Source organism: Pteropus vampyrus, unplaced genomic scaffold (genome assembly GCF_000151845.1).
Source record: "Pteropus vampyrus isolate Shadow unplaced genomic scaffold, Pvam_2.0 Scaffold353, whole genome shotgun sequence".
NCBI classification, from domain to species: Eukaryota; Metazoa; Chordata; class Mammalia; order Chiroptera; family Pteropodidae; genus Pteropus; species Pteropus vampyrus.
The window spans coordinates 1,368,986-1,393,934 of NW_011889134.1; the positions used below are offsets into that span (position 1 = coordinate 1,368,986).

Below are 24,949 nucleotides of genomic sequence, written 5' to 3' on the forward strand. Positions count from 1 at the left end.
TTTCAGGCTGGGAGGCTAGGGAAGTGGCAGCAGTGGGGGATGTTCAAAGCCTGGATTAAAGCTCTATAGGATCAGAAAAAAGAATTGCTAGAGCTAGGGAAAAGAGAGACAATCAAGGGTCAGTCGATAACTGGGATGTCTTGCTGGAAAGGTGAATTAAGTAGCAGATGAGATGGTGAAGATTAAAAATGGAAAGGCAGTTTGGAGAAATGATGTTCAGATATCTTGTCTGGGTTTACATCTCAAAACATCTCTTTGTTGCCGTTCACATTTTTCTTCTTGTCCTTCCCTAGATTAATGCTCTGTCAGGAAGGAGTGAGAGGTGTATGTCCTTCAAAAGAGTCTTGACAAGTACTTGAAAAAGACATTATATCCCTGCTGTCTCTCAACAGAAGTGTGTAAACATTTATGTAGTAAGCTCTGAAGGAGAAGTCTAAATTAAGCAAAACCCTAAATCATTTAGTCTTGGATTGAGAAGGTCTTTATCTGTTCAGATAACTGAAAGGAATCCAGAACTTCCTGTCTGGACCAAAGAAATGTAGAGTCTCATGGAAAAGATGAGGGCAGCAGATGCTCTGCATGTGTTTGAAGGATGTATGCCACCATCCTCTCTGCCCTTGAATTTATGCTACCTCCCTACCACCTTCTGTATAATCTCATCTTCAATTAAAACTTTATAGTTCACTTATTTTCCCTAGCTATGTTTCTATAGAGATACTACATTTTGCCAGTCATTTTTAAAATGCAGTACCCCAAATAAGATTACCAGCCAGGGCAGAGAACCATCACCTTCCTCATTCTTGGCATAATACTTTTATGAATGCAGTATTAGATCATATAAATGAGTATATAACTATTTGATTCATATTGAGCTTATAGTTAATATGTGTAGTTTTGGGAATATAACTCTTAAACTCTCATTAAACTTTATAGTTAAATCCATCCCTAAGTCTTGTTCATGCATGCTCCTTTGGGCCAAGTCTTCATTATTCTGGATGGAGTTTTAGTTTTTTTGGATCCAAATGCAGGACTTCACATTTCTCCGGGCTGAATTTAATCTCACTAGATTAGCACATTAATTCTACTGTAGCTGCCTTTAAAGAAATTTTTTTTTCTCTCTCCGGATTTTCATGCAAATTATTGGCTAGTTTTAGGAACTCTGAAAATGAAAAAAAAAAAAAAGTGTCAGCAAACGGAAAGAAGATAGGAGCTAGAAACTGAATTTAGACTCTTGTTCTACTATTTGTTGATTTTGACCCTCAGTAAATTACTCAGCCTCTTTTAACTTCCATCGGCGTACTTTTTTCTTCATATAAAATGGAAAAATCTCTATCTCACAGGCTTGTTATAAGAGTAAGGGGAGTACATGCATGTAAAGCATTGCGTACTGAGCTTTGCACATAGTAGGCACATTGTTCATGAATACCAGTTAATATCATTAGTTCAAGGAGTGAACATTGCGAAGTCACACATCACACCTCCATTGTCATTCCAGGTAGATAAGGAGCATTCTAGTCAGAATTCTTTGAGTTTGATTATTCAGCTAGTTTCGAAACCCTCTATTCTATCCTTCAGCCTGTGTCTCTCCATTTTGTCCAGAATACCTTAAGAGATGTTACTGCATACTTTGGTGAATTTCGAATTCTCTAAGGACACAGGAAATTATTCCTGATGTAATAATATTTGAAAAAGGCAAGACATTGTACATGTAGTGAAATCACAACTTAGTAAAAAAAGTTTTTTTAAGTGAAATAGTTATGATCAGGGGAGGAAAGATCAAGGCAACACGCTAGAATACCAATGCTAGTTGGCACGATGGGCTACCTCTTTCGTATCTCGGCAGCAGCCGCATAGAGGACCTCCTTAAGGATCTGTTGGCCCATTTATTCTTTTTCCAGGTGCCAGAGCTTGTTTTCTCTTTATCATTCAGAGAACATTTAAGAACCTTTCTCCTGCCCAAGCTTTTTCAGAACAATTGAAAAGAAAAATTATTTTTTTTCTTTACTTAGTGCCTGTTGTAATATGCGGAGTTCACTCGGCTTTCACTGCAGAAAATTATTTGTGTTAACGCTGTGTATCATTTGAATGCCCTATGGGTTCCTATACGTCTGCCTTGGACCCTGAGCAACTTGTCTGGCTAACATCTGTTTTTTCTCTGCGGACAGAGACGAATATGACTCTTCTGGGTCCTAGTATATGCACTTTACCTTCATAGGCCCCTTCCTTCATGAAAATATTACCAACTATTTTTTAGGGTGGTGATAAACGAATATAATCTAGGCTGGCTTCATTATTATATTCATTTTCCTCTTTTCTTAAAATAAGTTAAAATCTTTTTGAGGGCCTCTCAAAGTATCCTGGACCCTCAGCACAGTGCCTCCTATGCCTAAATGCTAAGTGGCATGGTTCAGGACTCCATTGTGCCTGTCACTGAGAGCCCCCCTGCACTTTGAGATGATATAATTTATGATGGCGCTGCTTCTCCATTTTGTATCCTCATTTAGTTTGAGACGTTTGGGTGATCCTGAATACTATCTGAGAAGTAATCACTTGCTTTTCTTAATTCATTACTTTTATTCTGTCACAGGTTAATGTACCTTGATAGCCTTTCTTTTCACAAATTCTCTGCTGATTCCTACACTGTTATAAAGATGGCTACAAAAGGGGCATTTTTGAGTAACTGCTCTGGCCCATGTTATCAGTGTTGCATTGTGAGACTGACTTTTGGAAAGACATCAAGGTTACTGCTTTGTTTCTAATGCTAGGCTTTAAATTTTGTGTATGTGTTTGTATATGTGAGATTGTTCTGTTTTTCTTCCTTTTTGAATGGGGCCAGTCAAAAGTATTTAGGCTTTGTCAATGACTATTTTGAAATAAAACTTGTTAGAGAAAATATAATTACTGCACTCGTCATGAATTGAGCGACTATTTCTCTTTGTTCTTACCCCAGTTGGATATTTCTAGGTTGTATAAGAACAGCTCATCCACTGTTAAAGTGTCAGGTGGCTAGTAAGGAGTACAGATCCTTGACAAGAAGAACATAGCAATCAAGGGAGGAAAATTGCAGAGGAGTTGGGGAGGATACAGCAATAGCAAAAGCTCAGATGCCAGAGAGAGACCAAGGAATGTGGTTTAAACTTGCCTCTTGAGTGTTTAAACAGATGGGCAACACTAAAATAAAGGCCCACAAAAAGCCAGAGAAAGTACACTTGAATGAAGTATACCCTTTGAATGGAAGAGGTCTGGGAGAAAAATGAGATTTAGTCAGTCTTGCTGTAGCCTACCCAGGAAGGTAGTTTGACATTTTTAGAGCCAGGAACATTGTTGGCATTTCCATTATCCTCATAAGTAAGTGACTTGGATCAGTGAAACGTGTCTTCCTGGGCGTTGCCAGGGAGGGCAGGGTGCCAGTGCCTGTGTGGTTGCCGGGCACTTGGCCAGGTCCTGCTAGATGCGTGAACAGTGAATAGTGAGTGGTTGGTTAACATTTTGACTGCGATTCACTCAAGATTATCAGACAAATGGCTGTGTCATCTGTCACTGGCAAAGAATTGAAACCTCATTGACTGCAACTAAATTCTGTCACTTCACTTGTCCATTCTAGGTTCTCGTGGCATACCCTTCTTTATAATATGATGGAAATGTGGCTGCAGAAGGAGTTAATTTTCTTTGACTTCTTGTTCTTGCAGACATTCGACCCACATGTGTTCTCTTGGGAGGTGTGAGTATGTTCCCCACGGTGGGGGAGGCTGAGCCCAGTTAAGGCCTGAGCCTCCCATGTGCTAGAAAGGGCGTTTGAGCATATACTATTGGATGATACATCCCTGTGGCTCTTCCACTTCAGCCATCACAAATATTAAAAAATAGATCAGATGCTAGTATGCATCTCCCAAGTTTAAACTTTGAGGTTTTCCGAATTTTCCGTTTCCCCTGATCCTCATTATGATCGCCCCAAATTAAGCCTGTAGCTGGGCTGCTCTTGGTCTGAGGCATCACAGGGCTTCACTTAGATGTGTCATTTCTGCTCCTGATGCTGTTCTCATCTATGGGGCTTGTTTTTAAGATTCAAAAAAAAAAAAAAAAAAGTAGAACAAGAGGCTTCTATTAGCATGGAAAATATTGATAGGAATCAATTAAAATTCCATATTTAAAGATGTTTGTAACTCATACAGGGACTACATGAGCCCTTTCATAAAGAACTTACTATATTGCAGTATGTATACTTTTGAAAAAGCCAGGTTGATAATACTGTCTTGCCAAATTCTTTTCTCCTTCTTTCCAATACCCATAAAAAGTAGAACTATGTTTTTACTACCTGAGTTGGTCACTGCTTCCTTTATTATTATTCTAATTTACTAGGGGATGTGACATCATATTCTAACTTTTTGGATACTGTCTTCTGACCCCAGATAATTTGTAAATTGCTTTACTGTTTCTTGCAAATTCTGTACTTGATGCTAGTTAAGAATAGGCCAAAGTGCCTATCACAAACTGTTATCTAAGAACCTTGGTAAATTTTGAGTGGGAGGAGAGAATGCTTGGAAATTTTACTTGTAGAATCTTAGGGTTAAGAAGGCACTTTCTAGGTCAACCGCCCATCTGATTCATCAGTTCCCTTCAGAAAACCATACTAAGTAGTCATCTGACCTGTGCCAGAACAGAAAATTCACTGTATCCTCAGAAATCCCTGCCACATTATAGTTCAATAGATAGAAAAACAGTTTTCTTCCTTTAGTTTCCTGCTGTTGGACCATATTGAGCAAGTCTAATTTTTTTACCTGGTGACAGGCCTTCACATATTCATAGACCATTTGATGTCCCCTGCAAATCTTCTAGCTCCCTTGATATGACTAAATCTCACCACTAGCCTTGCTGTTCTGGCTGCTCTGCACAGAGCATGTCCCAGGATCCCATGCAATGCCCATTTTTCCTGGCAGCCGTATATGTGGAAGGAACATGGAATTTTTCTTAGACATTTGATTTGTGTGGTTCTTAGGTATACTTCATAATGGCAGTAGATTCCAAATCTTGAATATGTAGTTGATGTAGAATATACTTTGGATGTGGAGTTTTGTGGGTCTGTGTAAAGGAAGAACTCTTTGAAAAGTGATTCTGGAATTTGGCTGCCTTACCTTCAGAATATAATTGAATGGAAGCCTGTTAATTTGGACTGCCTGTCAGCCTTCATAGGCCAAGGAGCCTGGATGCCGCGTTAGCCTCTCCCTCTCCTGTTCAGTGAGCTCTATTGACACTGTTTTGTAAATTAACATTGAGAATTGGCAGACAAGTCATTGATGTGGGAGTTATTATAAACATTACATATGTGCTTGCTTTTCCTGGAGGTGTAGAAACAGGGTAGGGGGCACTCTCCACAAAGTTGGTGGTGGCTTCAGAAAAAAATTTTCTACCAAGAGCACTGGAAATTGTTCTTTCAGCACTCAGAAATAGACTTGTCTGTCAGTGAGGAGCTGGAAGGTCTTCATATGAGGAGGAAGGGAGCTGGGTCCTTGTGTCATTGCTGTCCTCTAACCAGCTGGTTTCCATAGCTCTAAAACAAGGTCTACAACTGTGTTCCCCAGACTTAGCTGCTCATCAGAGTCACCTGGGGAACTTTATAAACCAACATGCATCGGCCCACAGTGGGGCCATCAGGCATTAGATTCTCATAGAAGCACCTGTCCCTGGTATCAAAAAGGTTGGGGACTGCTGTTCTGAGGGACACGACAATGTGTATAATGTGGTTTATTGCCACAGAGGGCTTATTAATCTTGCGAAGGAGCAGAGATGAACTGCTTTGGAAAAGCAGTTCTAATTTTGCCCAGGTGATTAGGTAAAAAGACTTCCGAAAGGTTGTGGCATTTGAGGATGAGTAAGATATTGATAGCCAGAGAAAGGTGTTGGGAACAGTAAAGATCAGACTTTCCGAGGGTGGAGTCCAGGAATCTTATGCTCTTGTAACAGATTAAGGACCAGTTTACAGGAGCATGTGGGGAACAGGATATGGGCCAGCTTTAGGGCCATAGACTAGATATTCTTTAAACTATTCTCTGGCTCTAAAATTATGATTTTTATATTCTTTTGATTCTACTTTCTGTCCTTTTGTGGTATGTGCTTTTATTGTCTTCCTCTTTCATTGCTGTGTTCTTTCACTTTTCCTTCTCTGGTTATTGCAGGCTTCTACCCATTTTTGAGTACCTTACTGCTGAGTGTCCTAAAGGATTTTGCAAGCAGAGAAAGGGCGTGATCACAGTTGCCTTTCTTCTCCTTGCTCACCTGTGATGACCGCTCTCTCCATGTCACAAGAATACTCTGGGTCAGGGCATCCTTTCTCAGGGAGCCTGGGGCTGCCACCGCCTACTGCCAACACTCTGCCTACATATAGGCTTACTTGGGTATGATCTTTATTTCTTCTGTGGATTACACATCCGTCTCTGTTTTGGAGCTCCTGATCACCACAGTTGACCAGTCCATGTGCCTTGGAAGGGGCTCATCTATGAAATGCATCTGGATTTTTTAATTTTTAACTTTAATACTACAGAGGCCACACCTTCTTCCAGTTTAGAGCCTCATTTCGATTTGTGTTTAGGATACAGGAATCTCTTCTGTCCTTCCAAGCCAGCTTGAAATAAGAAGGGATGTCTCACCACACTATGGCAGAAGGAAAATAAAGAACCCCCAACAGGCACATCAAGTACTATATTAAAAGCTTGTGTTTGATAAGGTATATTGTTCTGCAGGTGCCCATGTATAGTCAGGCTTCAGCATTGAAGCCCATATCAAGTTTGTACCTCCTCCACAGTTAGCTAATCTTTATTCAGTTCAGAGCAACTGTAGGACAAGTGTGTGGGGTGAGGGGGAAATCTTTTATGTAAATGTCAAGAGTTACTCACTTTGTTTATCACTTTAATCCAGCTTTCCTCAGCCTTCTTTTCATTATCACCCTCTGAGTTTTCCCCAGCCTCTTTAGGCATATTTTTTCTATTTCACCATCTGTTTTGAGAGTTTGATACTACAGATATACTATGGACCACAAACCATTGTGATAGCTGAGTTTTTAAACACCTGTTTTCACTCCTTTGGGGACTATATCACCCCTGTTGAGAACGCATGCTTTAACTCTGACCCTATCTCAGGTAAGGTATACCTGGCTTCCCCTTCATGATTCTAATACGCAACCAGGATGGTGACTCAGTGAGCAAACCCAATGTTTCTAAAACTTGCTTGATTAAAAGAATTAGCTGGGAACACTTGTTAAACCACCAGATACCCCAAGCTCTTCCACCTAGAGATTATGCATTAACCAGTCTGAGGTGGGGCTTAGGAATCCATATGTTTAGTGATTGCCCCATTAATTCTTAAAATTTAATGGATTTGGTTCTTTGTGTTTTGACACAAAAGCTGGTCCCCCAGCCACCCATTTTCCTGACTAAGGATTTTGGGATTGGGGCTGGGGTTGCTTGCAAAGCATAGATGTGCTCTGACTATCCTGAGTTGGAACTTAGAATTCATTTTCTAATAAATGTTTTAATTTAAAAAAATTCAAAATAGTGTCATGCCACTTCCCTTGACAGCTGCACAGCAGCTATCTATTGTGTAGCAGAACTGTGGTAGGTGTTCTGAGGGCAGGGGTATTTAACCCCCGGGCCGCGGACTGGTACCAGTCTGTGGCCTGTTAGGAACTGGGCCGCACAGCAGGAGATGCGCAGCGAAGCTTCATCTGTATTTGCAGCCGCTCCCCAGCGTTAGCATCACCGCCTCAGCTCCACCTCAGATCATCATTAGATTTTCATAGAAGCACCTGTCCCTGGTATCAAAAAGGTTGGGGACCGCTGTTCTGAGGGACACAACAATGTCTATAATGTGGTTTATTGCCACAGAGGGCTTATTAATCTTGTGAAGGAGCAGAGATGAACTGCTTTGGAAAAGCAGTTCTAATTTTGCCCAGGTGATTAGGTAAAAAGGCTTCTGAAAGGTTGTGGCATTTGAGGATGAGTAAGATGTTGATAGCCAGAGAAAGGTGTTGGGAACAGTAAAGGCATGATATATAGCAGATGATTCACCAGGGCTAGAGCTTGGAGTGCACAGGCCTGTGGGTGTGTGAACTGAAGTTGGAATGGCTATTGGGGCAGTTTTGGGGCAGAGGTTAGATAGGACGTTGGACTTGCAGCCAGAGAGGCCGTGTTTAAGGTGTGGCTCTGATGCTTTACGTGTCATGTTGCCTTTCTAAAGTTCAGTTCTTAATGACTGTTTGCTCACTGGGTGGTTGTGTTGGTTGCATGAGATATGAGAAGGCACCTGCGAATATGTTGATGATGTTTTTAGAATATGCTCCAGTTAGGAGAGCCCTGAATGTGAGGCTAGGGAGTTTGTCCTTTGCTCCATAATGAGTGGTCAGCCATAGGAAGGCTTTGAGAAGACTTTTGTAGGGGTTGAGTAGACTTTTGTAGGCTTACTCGAAGATTTTATCACGACAAGTAATGTTCCTATGCACGTGGAAATACATTCTGAATTTCTAGCTCCGACCTATAAATGAGTGTTTGGAACATAACCCATTGGAGAGTTGGAGGCTCTTACTTCAAAGGCCAAGAAATAGAAACACAGGTAATTCGTCTCACCTGCTTTCATTCCTTTTTTCATAATTAGAATCTCAGGCTATTGGCATTGGGAAGGAGCCCAGAAATCTAGTTGAGTCATTTTGCCATCTTGAATGCTCAGGGCTTTGCTACCTGCTATTCGCAGAGCCAGGACTGGAGGAGTCCTGCCACGGGGCAGCACCCTGTGGTTCTGAGCCAGGCAGGCCATCACCCGAGGGGCTGGCCACCCAGAATTGTCTCCATTTTCTAATGTAAACAGTCGTCTCCTCCCACCTTAACATTTATTAAGCATTTTTCATATACCAGGCACTGTTCTAAATACTTTACCTGTATTCACTCATATAATTGTCACTGTGAGGCATAGGTGCTGTTATTACTCCTCTTTTACAGTTGAAGAAACTGAGGCACAAAGAGGTTAAACACCTTCATGAGGTCACACAGCCAGCCAGTTAATTGGAGAGCTGGAATTACAGACTTTGGACTCTACAATGCCTCTTTGCCTAGTCGTTTATAGTAGACAGGTAGGGACTTTGGTCACAAATCTGAATCCTCGCCTGACACATCTGTGTAAACTGGGCTCAGATGTGTAACCTCTCTATGTTTCAGTTTCATTATTTGTGAAATCAGAGTAGCTGTCTGGCTCAGGGTTGGTTTTAAGATTAACTGAGATAATAAATGCAGAGCCTCTAGCCTAGACCCTGATGCATTAGAGACATTTCTTGTTATTTTAGAGTTGCTTTTGTAAAAGGTAAATGTTGGAAAGTTTTTGAAGTTAAACTTTCAAAGTCTACTCTAGTGATGTAGCATATTAATTTTAAATTGTTTGAACCCATGCATACAAGATATTCTTTCTTAAAAGAAGTCTTTGATGAGACCTCAGCTAGGAATACCAGGCTGTGGAGGATGCTTTCCAGAGAGAAAGTTGGCAGTGGTACCAGGTCAGGGTCAGCCCCCATTGGTGCTGATGATACGTTATAGTAAGCCGTTGACATGGATGAATGAATTCTACACATCTGGATAAAAAGCTGGACTCTTGGTTGGAAGTAGGAGGCCAGGGAGGTGGTGGCACAGAAGCTATTGGGACCATAGAGCTACCTCAGAAAATTGCCCTGGGCACTTTGAGGAATGGTTCATGCCATTTTGTCTGGACACTTAGGAGCTATTGCTTGTTTCCTGGAAATCCAGGAGCTGAATGAATGCTATTGCCTCTCATTCTTTACTTTGGGATTCATGTTTGGGAGTATTCCATAGGATTCCTACATTCCCTTCTTCTTCGATGTTCTTTTTGATCACATGTCACAAAGAGAGATTTCCCACTGAGAACTCTTGAGGTGGTATACTGAATAAGTACTTAGTATACAGTTTTTATCCTGTGGTCAGCTCCACAAGCACACTGCCAGAACTTCTTTGAAGAGTTTAGTCGCAATGAAAAAATCATGTCCTTAGACAGATGCTGTAGTTGGTGAGTGGAGTGGCTTGTTGTGTGGCCTGCGGGCCACCATCCAGCATTGCTGTACATTCTTTTATTAAACGAATGCTAGGAATGTCAGTTTGGCCTCTTACCTCGGTTGCTGGTAAATAGTAAAAATAAAATTTAAAGAATGTCAGAAAGAGCAGCTTCAAGAAGAGGCTGTGAGAGACCTTTGCCTTTCTTAACAAAGAAAGCAGACTTGTTAGATTTTTAACATTTAATCACATGTAACTGCAGACTGTGGAAGTTGAGCATTTTCTCTTGGGCACTAATGTGTTCTCTTGTTCCTTAAACAGTAGGGCAATTCAGAAAGTTTTCAAAATTAGGCCTTGTGTTTGTGGTTCTTCATCTGGATTAATATTAGAATTTAATATTTAGTTCAGTTTGTGAAGCTAAAATGTGGTGATCAGCATGAGCTCTATTTTGTTTTCGTATAACTGTTTGTGAGTTGCTAGGGAATCTACTCAGTTTTTTCCATCTTGCTTTTTCACTTAACTGTTTTGGTCAGCCAGTAGGAAATAGTGTGAATTCAGTATGTGTGAGAAATTTAAATATGGGATTTATTGTGAAGATGCAAAGCTGCTCTTATAGGAGCTATAAACACTTGGAACACAAACCTGTCTGGGTAGAGAGACATGCTTCTACTAAAGTCATTAAATTACACAATTTTAATCTTAAATTGTGATTACAGAAGTGAGAATACGTATATATTGTAGCTCATGTGTATTTAGACTATATTAGAAAATGTTGGAGGCAAGTTAAACTGCTCCACTTTTAACCTCTGTAGTGATCCTTATATTTCTAAATGCCTGAATCTGGTTAGGGCCTAACAGTGACTTCTTAGTCTATGCAAAGACCAAGTTACATATTAAAATTGTTTGGAGTCTTGTGGGACTTCAGGAGGTATCATTCAATGCTTGGATTACATGTTCTGTTAGTGTTTGCTCTTTTTTACTGCTTGATGATGCATTCCCTACTCTTTTGGAACAGTACTTTGGCCATTCCTTTAAACAAACTTTCCAAAATAAATATAATAGCATCATAACTACCACTGCAGGGCTTAACCCATGCAGCAGTTTCTTAGAGATGAATTCTTGGTTGACATATGTCCTATTAACTGGTTTGTCAGGTCCCTGTCAGGCTCTTCAAGATCTCTTGATGGTGGTTTAAAACAGTTTGGTTGTCTTTAGTGTTATTGAGAATAAGAGACAAAGTCCTTTTCTTTCCCCTTTACTTATGATTAGTAGCCACTAAACGTGCCATTAAATGTTGCCTTAGAAAATTATGGGCCATTCTTGAATGACTCATTGTAATCTGGTAAAACTCAGATTAATTTTTTAAGTGCTGTGTTAGTGACTGCGTACTTCCATTTCCTGCTTGCTGTCCAGAAAGATCAAACCTTGGCTAGGGGTATTAATTTATTACTTTAGGAAAGGAAAAACATTAACTAATAGGCAGACCAAGCTATTCTGTTCATCCAAGGTCAAGACTCATCTGTGTTGCCCATATCTTTTTTCTTAACTGAGCCTGTTACTTCAGAACTCAGTGTTGATCCAAATGTGGTATATTTCCCGTGAAAATTCAGAAGCAATCTTCCTAACACAATCTCTGAATAATCTATTCTTATTTGATGTTTCATAGGAATCTTTGATTTTATTGGTGTGGCATGAATGACCATAAAACAGTCTAATTGATTATTTTTCCCCTGAAGGAGCATAACGGATGTAATTTACGATGACCAGAGACATTATCGTTCATAGTGTTTTGTGCCTTATTTATCATGATTCACTTGCTCCCTCGTATTTTAACTTCTGATATACCTGTCTTGAGTCAGCTCCTGGTTTTCCCTTGAGAATAAGGACTATATCTTGTTTGAACATTTTTTTCCTTCACTTCAAAACCCTGCATATAGTAGGCATATTGTATATGTAGTGCTCATTATTGCTGTTAGCTTGAATAAATTGTATTGAATCCAAGACAGAATGCCCACTAAACAAAATTTTATCCCATTTAAGTCATGTAATGCTTTCCTGAGTATATGTGTGAAAAATTATTGAAAATCCTGTGTCAAAATATAATGCCACTTTAATAATCTTAATTGAATATCTGATTTCTCGGAAGAATTTTTTTTTTTTTTTGGTACGAAAACTGGTTATCTTCCATCTTTTCAGGTTTTTCTTGAAGATACAGGTGATTCAAGCTTGAAGGAAAAACATCTCTTTCATGAGATAAACAGAATCTCTTGTTTTCTGTGGTGCAAAAACATCAGTACTCAAAAGTTGAATGATCCTCAGTCCTTGGACTTAAGTTCTTTTTTCTCAGCAAATTTATCTTTTTAAAGGAATTATTTCCCTAAAATTCATATTACATTTTTTAAAGCAAAATAGGTCTTTTAGTACATATGCTCTTTAATATTCTTTTTTTCAGAACCCTAGAACATATGTATTTATCATATTATTAAATATTCTCCAGAAATCATGATTTTAAATGGCCATATCATAATAGCTCATTGACTTTACCATCCCATGTTTCATCTTTCTATTGTTAGTGTTTCAAGTTGATATCTTTTTTTTCACCTTGTCATACTTGACCCTTCCCTGTGTTGTGCCAGTCCTGCTGAATCCAAGTCTTGTTAGTTCTCCATCTGTGCCATCAGCCTGTTCTCCCATGTCTACGGCTGTCCCCTCATTCAAGTTCTCAATAAAGTAATGCTGTCCTAATCGATCTTACTTTTAATACAAGTTTCTCTTCTCCAAACCATTGTAAATATCTCTACCAGCTTTATCCACTCTTCTGATCAAAGCACAATAAATAAAATGTTCCTTTACAGTTTCAAAGTGATTCACCTCTGAGCTATTTTAATTATTGGAGGTGGAGGTACCCTTGGAACATTAATTGTTAGCGTTAATTAATGGTGACAGCTTGATAACATGAAAGTACCTTGAACACAGTAAAATATATTAACCAGTGAGAGGATAAAGTTATTAGTAGAGGCTAGAAGACAGCAAAATTGGAAAGGGAAATATTTCAAGCAAAGTCAATTATAAATATCTTTATCCTGAATGCTCAAGTATGCATGCTAACCTCAGTGAAAACTGATTTGCTTCATGGAAACTGATCAACCTGTGTTTTTTTTTTTTTTTTTTTTTTTTAGGGCCACATAAGGAAAAGAGCACTTCCTTTTCTGTTGCATAAAGAAAGGGTTTCTGTGCCTCTGAATTATGAACTGATTAAAAATACATATTTTAGAACAGGAGACTTTTTTTTTTCTTATAGGCAAATAAATAGTCAAGGAAATATATTTCTCCCTGCTTCATATTGTAGAGGAAGTTGCTGGTTTTATTTAGGGATTAAACCTTTTATCTCACTTCATATTTATTTGTTACCTGGCCCATGTGTGGATATAAGCTTTCTAAATTGCAAATATAAGTAGTGTGTGGATATAAGCTTTCTGTATTGTAAATCAGTGTTTCAAATTCTTAAATATTTGTGACTTTCCTGAATTTCATTCTATATCTGTCTGAAAATTGCTTAAAAATTTTGAATCGCTAGTTGAATAGACAGTGTAGTTAGTCTTTTTTGAATTTTACTAGGACTGCCCTGCTTCTGGGTGATACCTCTTCCTTTGTCTCCAAAACTGGACCAAATCTTTTTTTCTTTATGTCTTTTTGCTAGATCATATTGTAAACTTGTATCAAATTTCTGTCTATTGCTTTCACTGTCTATTTCAGCCTTTCACTTGCCTAAGGCTTTATTTGGAGTTAGGTCTCTATGTCCATGATCCTCTAAAAGTTGATTCATTTCCTTATCTGTCTCGATTTCTTTCCTTTCATGTCTGCTTTCTCTGCCTGGATCAAATTGGCAGCCACACTGCATATGTGCTTTTACATGCACGTTTCATTAGCATGCTCTTTTCTTTCGCTCTCAACTCGTTAAACAAGATGGAATACAGCATTGGCACTTATAACAGTTATCCTTTTTCTAGCCTAAAGTCTCCCCTCCCCTTTACTCTTCTTACTAAAATATAGTTTCACTAATGTTTTTTGTTTGCCAGATAGTTACCTAAAAATGTGTTACTCTACAATCTTCCAACATGGTTGGGCTTTGGAATTTTCCTTAAAGAATGTCATCAACTGGCAGCAGTGTCAGAGAAGCCATGTTGTTGAACTTCAGTTTTCTCATCTATTAACCGGAAGAAAAAAAAAATTTACCTCATTGGTGCATACAAGGATTCAGTTAAATAAAAGTATTCATGTATTCCTAGCTTAGTCTTTTATTACCAAAAGAGAGTCCTTCTTCATTTGATGCCTACCAATTCTATGCGTGATTTGATGTCTTTAAGATGTAATTCGTATACTATACAATTCACTTATTTCAAAAGCATGATTCAGGGTTTTTAGTATATTCGGAGTTGTGCAGCCATTACCACAATCAAGTTTAGAATGTTTTCATCACCCTAAAAGAAACTCCATACCCACTAGCAGTTATTCTTTATTTCCCAGGCAACCACTAATCTACTTTCTGTAATTTTAAGCATTTTAACCCCATGCTTAATATATTGTGTGCTAATAGGATTTTCATTTTTCTTAATGGTATATTGAAGGTTTTGAAATTCAATCCTATAATTTTTAGAAGTAAAAAGAGCCCTTTGGTCATTTAATGTTTATTTTTTACACAAGAAAACAGGACCAACAAAGCCAAGTGATTTACCCAGGGACATTCCCATTTCACACCTCTTTACCAAAACACTCTAAAAAAGTGTCTTATTAATATTTAATTTTATTAATTTTTATTTTTGAGTGTTTACTAAAACCTATTTAAATTCAGATTCTTGATGTGAGATATGATTATTTAAATTCTCTGCTTTGATCAATGGATCCATCCACTCTTCTGAATATTTCTTGGGCTTTTCCCTCTATCAATAACCTTCTCTTGTATCAAAAGTCATATCTTAGCCAAAGTTTACTCAATGTATTGTTGTATTTTTTGTTTAAATTTCCTTTAGAAAAGTCATTACTCTGTGATCAACCATAGAATTTTCTAGGATAATGTCTAGTTTTAATGTGTGTTTCTTCGTGGCATACTTGTGGTTCCTACCTCATTTTGTGGTAGATTGTTTAACCTACCAGAGTTCTTCCATTCCATGCCTCTTTTCAGTGTGATTTTTGCTGCTCCTTCCATCTATCAATAGAGACTATTTTGCTACTTCTCTGAATACTACAGGAATGACATGGTGTAAATTTCAAGGCCTAGGCTACAAGAGTCCTTGCAGCCTCTTGCTTTGCCCTTTTGGATGTTGCTTGGAGAACTTCATATAGAGAAGCCACTTTATCATAAGGGAGAAGACAAGAAGCCTTGTGGAGAAGAAAGGCCCTCCAACTGACAGCTAGCACTAATTACCAGGCTATTAGAGTGAGGCCAGAGTGGACGGTCCAGCCCTTCTGACCTTCCAGCTGAATGTAGTTGATTGAGTGAGCTCAGGTGACAGTGGCAGAGGAATTGCCTAGCCAACCCACAGAAATGTGAGAGTTGAAAAAAATGGTTTTTTTGAGTCACTAAGGTTGAGATGTTTTGTTATGCAGCAAAGGCTAACTGATACATGTAGGTATCAGCATTGTGGCAACATTGAGATGATTAATGAATCTAATCCCTGTAAAGTCTTTAGTTCACTGCCAAGAATAGAGAATCTGTTAGTAAAGGTTGACAGCTGAATATCATAACGGCAGTAGCATTATAATTACTGATATCGTTGTTTTAGTCACTGTGGTCACTTCTCTTCCTCTTCCAGATATAATGCCATTGTTTTCATTATCATTAATTCTGATGAGTTGAAGAATTTGACCTCTTTGGTGCTAATTGGTGTTTTCTTTCATGGTTAGTAAGTAGTTTTTTTAAAAAACTTCTCTTATTATGAAGTAAAGCACATATGTAGGAAATGCATAATGTGTAAATGTACAGCTTATAACAAATTATAAAATGAACACCTGTAACTACCATTCAGAAACTGAACATTGCCAGGACTCCAAAAGCCCATTGCATGCCCTTCGTGGTCACAGTCCTCTCCCTCACACCTAGATTTTATATTAATCACTAACTTGATTTTATAGTAATCAATTCTTTGCTTTTCTTTATAGTTTTTGCCACCTCTATATGCATCTCTTAAGAAAAATTGTTTAGTTTTGGTGATTTTTTTCAAACATTATATAAGTAGGATAATGTATATATTCTTTTGTATCTGGATTTATTTGGTGAATATTATTTCTAAGATTCCTTCGTATTATGATTAACAGTAAGCTTTCATTTTCATTTCTGTTTAGAATTTCGTTGTAAGAATATTCTATCAGATCTACTATTAATGGGAGTTTCGGTTATTTACAGTCTTGGGCTATTATGAATAATTCTGTCAAGCACAATCCTGCATGTATTCTGGAATAATATTTGAGGGATTTTTGAAAAAAGATATACATCTAGGAGTAGAATTTCTGGGTAATAAAGTCACAGTCACTTTTTATAAATCTTATAGAAAAGAACATTGTCAGCTGATTCAAATGACATATACTTTAATAACTGCTAATCTTACCTAGAGATTAGAACCATTGACTTACCATATCTTTACTAAGGAGATTGACCAAAAAGGTAGTTCAGACCAGTAACAAGAGGAGTAGAAATGTCATAAGAGTTATGTAGGATGGAACTGGGTCAACATTTAGTGGAAGGGTTAGAATGTCTCCAGAAGGAAAATCTAGTAAATTTGGTATCATTACAGCTTAAGCATTTTTCAGAAGTTTAATAACATTCTTTACACTGTTGTCCTCCAGGTGAATCTGTAACAGTGGTTTATGCTTTCTCTATGTTATTGAGACATTTGGGCAATGGGAGAGACAATTGACTGAATATCATAACGGCAATGGGAGAGACAATGGACTGATTGTTCAGTCCTAAATGAGGACACAGCTCTTTTAGGACTGAGATTTCCTTATGTCTCTTTCTAAGAAGAAGGGAGGTACTAACACTGTATCAAAAGAGAAGGAAAAAGAACCTTGTCAAAAATGGAAAATGGGAAAAAGAAACATTTTGTTCAGTCGGAGACTCTATAGCTACTAAAAACAATGGTGGTATAAGAAGATTTAGTATAGCCTAATAAGCCAAGGCAAATTGTTGTTTTTTTTGTTTTGTTTTGTTTTGTTTTGTTTTGTTTTGCACATGATTGTACAAAATGTGCTCTAACTGGGCCAGTGTGCTATAATCAAACATGGTATAGCTGAAGAATGGTGTCTGTGTGTTCCATCACATGATCGCTCTGCACTGAGGCGCCTTGCCAAAAACAGCTACATGAATTGTTCTTCATGTGCCCTGGCTAATCTCAAAGAGAAGATAGAAGGTTTATAGCCTGTTGAGTTTTTTTTTCTTTTCCCTGCCTATCTGAAGAAATTGAAAACTTAAGGATTTAATAAAGTCTTAGTGGTATTGTGTTGGTCCTATAACGAAGATAATATATTTAAAGCATTTGGATGCCAAATTAAGATCCCATCAGGATAATGAGGGAAGGATTGAAGAATTACTGTTTTCATTTTGGGATCCTGTCAGATAGGGTTGTTTTTACATCTGGCATGTGCTTCCTAAGTTGAATAAAGTAGTATTTGTGACAGACTCTATTTGAGGATGCTTTTAACATGCAGAACAAAACTTAAATTTGCTTGCGGTTATGATTTCTTTTGGATGTGGGAATTTGTAGTCTGTCATTTCCACAGACATAGAACTAACTTATTATTTATTCACTGTAGATCTAAGTACCTTATTGACTTGATTTCTGCTTGTATTACTTCTGAATGGTCCTTGAATATATGGAATTGGTGATGGTTTTTGTGCTGTTGCTATTACATCTTTCCTGGAAAAGAAAGTGAGCTTTTCATGCTTGAGTAAACACATTGATGCATTATGAAACTGTCAGACTCTTTGAACAATTGGCATAAGCTCAATTATTCAAATATGTGACTCTTTTGAATGGCTTTTATGTCAGCTAATGCTTTAGTACAACCAGCATAAAGAAATTTCAATACCTTTCCTTAAGAAATTAAATCTTAACTGTGTGATTAAAGAAACCCAAAGGATTAGTCCTTTTGTGGAGCACCTTCATTATCATATACAGCTAATTGGTAGCAGTCACTCACTGAGATTCATAGTTCATTTTTATTTTAAAGTATCTTTTTTGATAAAAATAATTTAAAGTTGTTTATGCATTTTCTTTATACCTGGCAAAACTTTTTTCCCCCTGTGTTTTCTTCCTATCAACATGCACACACGCTTTTTTACATAGTGTGCTTGCAATTTCATTTTCTTTTTAAATTATATTTTCATAGTAAATCTTATTCTAGTACTGTGGCCTTTATAGTAACCATTTTTGTGGCTTGATTATTATTGAATCATTTGTTAACATACTAGTCATTTCTCTCATTTGATGTGTTTTTCAGTTTTTCATTTTTATTGATGATAGTGCGCAGACATACTGTGCATTGTAGCTTGTTTTTCTTATTTTCATTTATATTACAAGGACAACGTTCAAAGTATCGTTATGTCAATGGACTTGAAAACTTATGTTTTATGCATTGACCAATTGCTTTCCAGAAGACAGTTCCTTCTTTTTGATTAAATAAGTATATAGTTCCTTTTACTAAATAAGTTAAAAAGATGAAGCTTATTAAATATTAGCATTCTTCAAAATTATCATTTGGAACCCCCTGTAATCTTAGTGGAGACTTTTTCCTTTGTAAATTTGGTTTCTATTTTTAGCAAAGTAATAGATGCAAATGGTTTTTAAAAATCCAATAAGCTGTGTGGTGTGACAGTGGAGAACAGCAGTCTCTTGCCCTCCCTTTTCCCACTCCAGTTTCTGGCTTTGAGAACCTTCAGCTCTCTGATGTTTCTATTGATATTTGCCTTCACTTGCTAAATGGCTTGCTTTTACAGTTTGATGATGATTATTTGTTTTTACTTTTGGTTACCCATTGATTTCTATGGAAGATGAGGCTTTAGCTCTTACTGTTTCTTTCCTATCCTTGTGACATTGACATAACATAAATTTTGGTTTATCAATATGTAGATATTAAAATATAATGACTGTAAGTATTGTTCATAACCAAATCTTATGTTTATATTATGATTATATCTTCTTATACTTTATATTTTCCTGGAAATTAATAACTTCCTCCTCTTTTTCCTTGCTTTTTCTTTCTATTTCTAATTTATCACCAAACATTCCTGATTCTAATTTATCATCAAACAAATCTTCTCATTACTTCCAAACATATCAGATAATCCCTCAGATGTGTTTTTACTTTTTGTTGTTGTTCAAAACTTTCCTCTGAGAGCCTTCATGTTTTCTTCATTGTGGACTAGTTGCAGCTCCTAGGGCCTTTTGCTTTGCTGACATCTTGGAATTCCCTTCAGTGATTTATCCTAGGCATTTCCTTCATCCCTGTTTTGTTGCTTGTCTGTTTCTGGGTCTCAGATCCTGCTCCTTTTAGATTTACTTGTATATTTTGGTGGATTCCTGAGAAAGGTACAAGGAAGATAAGTTTTTTGAGACTATGCATATCTGAAAATGTCTTTACTCTGTCATCATACTTGATTGATAGTTTCTCTGGGTATGCAGTTTTAAGTTGGGAATAATGGTTTTTGGAATTTTGAAGGCATTGTGTGTTGTGTTAGAAAAGGCATTGCTCCATTGTCTTCTTACTTGTCGAGTCCAGTGCCATTCTGCCATGGTTAATGGAAGTATCTAGTGCGAGTTCTTTTTTAGATTTGTCAAAATAATGTTTTCTCGACCACACAGTTGGGGGATAGTTATATATTTTCTGACACATAGTAATTCCTTTTAAAAATGTCTTTAAAATATTTTATTCTAATTTTCACATGTTTAACATTGCAGATTTAACATCAATTTTCATTAGCAGAAAATGTGACCACCTACTGGATAGCTTAAAGGAGTACTTAATTATTTTCCCTAAGTCACTTATTCATTTTTAAAACGTTTCGTTTTGAGATAATTATAGATTAAATAGAGAGTTGTAAAAATAGAACAGAGATGTCTTTTATACTCGGTTTATCCCAGTGTTGACATCTTTATATAACTAGTGCAGTATCAAAATCAGGAAACATATTGATGCAATTCTCACTAATTTTTAAAAGACATCGTTTTAGATTTAATATTGGACAAAAAGTTTACATTGTAAATCTATGTGAGACCTATGTGAAACTGTTTTGTCTTTCAGCAATTTTTCCAGCTGGTCAAATTACGAAAGCTTGGACTTAGTGATAATGAAATTCAGCGGCTCCCTCCAGAAATAGCAAACTTCATGCAGCTGGTGGAACTTGATGTGTCCCGAAATGGTAAGAAAAAGATTCCACTTGAATTGTCCATTTGTCTCTTTTGATGCTGGGGGCAATTTTTAATAAACATAACTGGATAAATGTTATCGACGTGCTTTTCCTGATGGTTATGGGAAAGTTGTGTATAAGTATAAGTTTTGGGATGAAATTAATGCCATTATCGAATATTTTAGTTAACTTACAGGTATTTACCAAAAACTTTTCATAACAGTTTTTAAAGGATAACCATCTCAAAGTAGGTTCAGTCTGACTGAGTTAGAGAATTATTTGGAAAATTAAGTAATCTAGCCCCTCATTTTACTCACATTTAGGGCTGGTGGTCATTTGTCCAGTGATTGGGGGCTGCTGAGGCGAGGGGAAACCATCCTAAGGAAGAAAGGGTTTCTTCTTCTGTGGCTCAGTTGCCTGGTATGCTCCCGTGAGAATCCGCCTTCCTGCAGTGAACAGACCTGCTTGCTGTTAAGCATCTTCTGCCAGTTTGTCTCTGATTAGGTCACTACTGGGTCTGCCCACCGGAGTTTGTAGTGTATTTTTGAGTTCATTTTGATTTTCAGATTTCACTGTAAAGTTGCTTCATTTTTATTGAACATTCTAATAGGGTATTTGTGTCCCGTTTAACGTTTCACTTTTAAACGAGCACCCTAGTTTAACCTCATGTTTTGTAGCCCCTTAAGCAATGCCAGAGTGGGTTGGTCCCCATTTATTATCACATATTTGGTTAATTAAGTTAAATTGCAGCTCCCAGTGGTCCTGTCTTTGGTGATGGGATTCAGTTCTTGCAAGGACTCTGGTATAATTTCCTCAGGATAGGCCCCAGTATACTCTGAATTATTTATAAAAATGGTAATCTTTTTCTTTTTCTCATATTACATACCTGTTTTGTTTTGTGTTTTGTTTTTGCTTTCCTACAAAAATCGCTAAGCTTCTTCTCAGTGAACCTCATTCTCATGTCTTCCGCAGAAACTCCAAGGCCCAGATACAGTATTTTTGTGTGTGTGTCATTGTTATAAGGCAGCAGTGATAACCAGTACTTGATTGAAAATATGATGAAATGAAAATTATTTTACCCCCCACATTTAACAGCTTTTAAATTGCTGTCATCTATCAGGTCCCATAAATTGGAAACTGTTGTTAGGCCAAGCCATATGTTTTTGACATAGGGTTTACTTTTCATGAGAATTATTTCTTACTTGAAGGTACTAGAAAAAGTGTAAAAAAATTATTTCAGGGGGCATGTTTTACAGTGGCTTGTTTGGTTGCAGGGGCCCCAGATCTGCTTAGGTAAAGGAGATTTGATTATAAGGACGGGAGTGGAACTGACGTTCCAAAAGCGTAAGATAATCTGACATTATCTTAGGGGTTTCATGGCCTCTGTCTGTTAGTGGTGTGCCTGCTTTTGTTTGTGAGTGCTCTGTTCTCTCTCTGCTGACCTGCTCTCCTGAAACTGGCCTCTCCAGAACCAGTTTGTTGTGGTCTCTCTCCATACAATTTTTGGCTTCTGCACCTGCTGTGGCATCTGTTTGCCAGTGACAAATTTCTCAGGATTGGTTGACCCAGCTCATCTTTTTAAGCCAACCATAAGCCATAAGCTACAGGTTGCTGAATACCCTAAAGATTGTCTGCCCTGGGACAGGAGTGGCAAACTGTATAGAGCATGGCTCTACTCCTTGGCGCAGACCTCTTGATGAGTAGCTTATCTTACACTGGAGCATGTAGATGGAGCAGGTGTCTGAGGCCGAAATTGCTTCTGAGGCTATCTCCTGTATTACCTTATCTGAGATATACATAACTGGAACTGCTCTTTCTTATTTTAGCAATTATCTCAGTTGTAAAGGGTGGCTGCCTATTAACTCTGCAAGGAAGTAGAGTAAAATGGTCACTGAACTTATACAATCTGAAGAAATAAAATGGCAGTTTTGAAATTGGCATTAGAAAGGAAAATAAGCAGGGGTCCAGAAATCCTTGAGAAAGAGAAGTATTGACTTTAATTATTTGAAAGGAGAGAAAACATAGAGCTGGAAAGTTCCCAGTCCCATTATTAACTTGATTGGGATGTGATGCTCTGTAGAAAGCCGGCATCGTCAGCTGCCTGTTTTACCAGGTGCCATATGAACCTTTTTTTTCCAAACATTCATAGTGAGGAAGAAGTGTTACACACCTCCTCACATGTGTCTTTATACCTTCCAGCATATTGATAAATGAAGCTAAGCTTTTACTGAAGTTAGTGTCAGGACACAGAAAAGTATCCTCTCCTTAGGGTACGTAGCCTCCTCTTCCTCTTTTTTATCCTGTCCTCATTTTCAGCCTTTCCTTCTGCACATCCATGGAGTTTTGTGGCGGATATAAAGATTTTTCGCCTTTTCAATCAGGCTGTTTTACAAATGCTGAGGGTGAGTTGACCACCCCCTTTCACTACTGGCAGAACCTTGCTCTGGCTCAGTATCATGAAGGTGTTTGTGTGTGTGTGTGTGTGTGTGTGTGTGTGTGTGTGTGTGTGTGTGTGTGGTGTAGGGGACAGTGGACAGCATGGAGGATGGCAGGGTTCAGGGCTTTCTTTGAGGCTGTGAAAAAAAAAAAGTGCAGATGACAGAGCAGAACAAGGTCACCATTTACTGTAACTAATAGGCACATGGATGGGTCTTGAGCTATTTCCAGGTCAGTCAAATCTCATTGTGCTACCTCTCTCTCTTTTTTTTTTTTGCAGATAAAAATCACATTAATGTGAATTTCCTAGGCAACTGAGTAGGTAAATAAAAGTCACAAAGTCTGCAGCCTGAGAATGTGAGAACCCCTACTTTATGTGGATGCAGGCATTGGTAAGGGTTTGAGGCTTGGGGCTGGAGGCCTATATGAGCCTCTCGTCTTGCCCCAGCTGAGGCTGCCTGATCCATGATCAGAGCTTGTTCCTTCGAGTTCCTGCCCAGTCCCTGGGTTTTAGCAGGGCTATAGCCAGGACTGGCAATTGCCATCGTAGGACCTTTATTCACTTCATCGTAGGACCTTTATTCACTGATTTTCTGAAGAGCATTGCTTAACCATGAAGGAGGAAGACAGGATGTTGGTATTAGACCACTCAAGTTCATTGGATCAGTACTTGTCAAACTTAAACATGCAATGAATTACCAAAGGATATTGTGGCAATGCAGATTCTGATGCAGTAGATCTGGAGTGGGGCTTGAGATTCTGCACTGCTGAGAATCTCCAGGGGTTGCCGATCCTGCTGTTCCACTGGGCACACTGAGTAAGCAAGACCTTAGACACAACAAGTCCACTCCTAATGTTCCTCCAGCAGCTTCGTGTAGCACACATGCACTCAGCTTCTGGCACCCCTGCATCTTCCCATGTGGAAGGTGGAAAGCCTTCAGGATACTCCTGGTTACAGGGTAATATGCTAGAACTGACTTAAGCTCAAGTTGGCTTTGATTCCAAGAGCAAAATTAGACCTTTCCTGATGTTCCCCTGGCTCAAATGAGGATAAAAAGACAAGTTTTGTGTTTCACTCCAAAAAAATCTGTAAAGGAGGAGGAGAAAAGTTTTTATAGGCTCATTTCCTAGGCCGCGAGGAACTGCCAAGACTCCCAAACCCTGACTTTTGTGGCTTCGTTTTCTGATATTTCAGGCACAAAGTCAGGGGAATTGTGTGTTGTGTTAGAAAAGAGAAGAGAGAACTTAGGAAGAAAGAGGGCATTGCTTATAGGTTATATATAGGCTGTGGGGACTTTTTCTGAGGTAAAAGTAGATGCTTGCTTGGGATGAGCGCAGTTTGTACGGTTTTATGCCCAGGATGGCTAGATGTGCTCAGCAGAGAGGACTCTGGATAGGAGCCTGGGCCCTGCCACTCACCACTTAGCTAACTTTGTACAACATCCCCACTCCCGGTGCTGGGTCTTGTTCTGTGAAGGAATGGGACAAAGCCCTGCTTCCTTACAAACCAGTGCGAGGTGAGAAAAGTGACAGATTTCTCATGTTCTAACTTGGTGGATTATTTTTTAAGTCAGAAAAATAGTTAAAAAATATATGTGGGATAAAAGAAACCAAATGTTTCTCTTTAACATAGAAAAGAGGATGGAGTATATGAGATTGGTATCTGAATATGCTGTTAAAATGTCTAAAAAGGCCTACAAGCTTTGAATTAAGTTCTAAAGCAGCTTTCTGTGGTGGAATACATATGCTTCAATGCTTGAGCTTTATGTCTGTTTTCTGCTCCTGATTCTTACCTGTTCGAGGAAAATTATTCTGGATATGTGAGAAGAGTTATTACCCTATAGTACTATTTCGTTATCCAAGAATCTAGGGCAGACTTTCGTCGTGCATCATGAATCTGCCTGAAGGGTTAGTAATTTGAATTTTATAGTCTATGTTGTAATTTGACTTACATCACAGTACTATATCATCCATTTAGTTCAGTTTTTCCCAAAATGTAAGGCATACACCACTGGTACTGCTCGAGACGATTTTAAGCAGTACTGCAAAACAGCAGTTTTTAATATTGAAT

The 24,949-nt window shown here is 38.1% G+C and overlaps 1 protein-coding gene across 1 annotated transcript in view; it reads left to right on the forward strand.

Moving 5' to 3' along the window:
* Nucleotides 1-24,949, forward strand: part of LRRC1 (leucine rich repeat containing 1) — a 122,538-nt gene that overhangs the window by 22,815 nt on the left and 74,774 nt on the right. Inside the window, exon 2 of the mRNA XM_011379093.2 lies at nt 20,337-20,454. Coding sequence (XP_011377395.1) covers nt 20,337-20,454 — 118 coding nt within the window. The remainder of the gene's footprint in view (nt 1-20,336; nt 20,455-24,949) is intronic.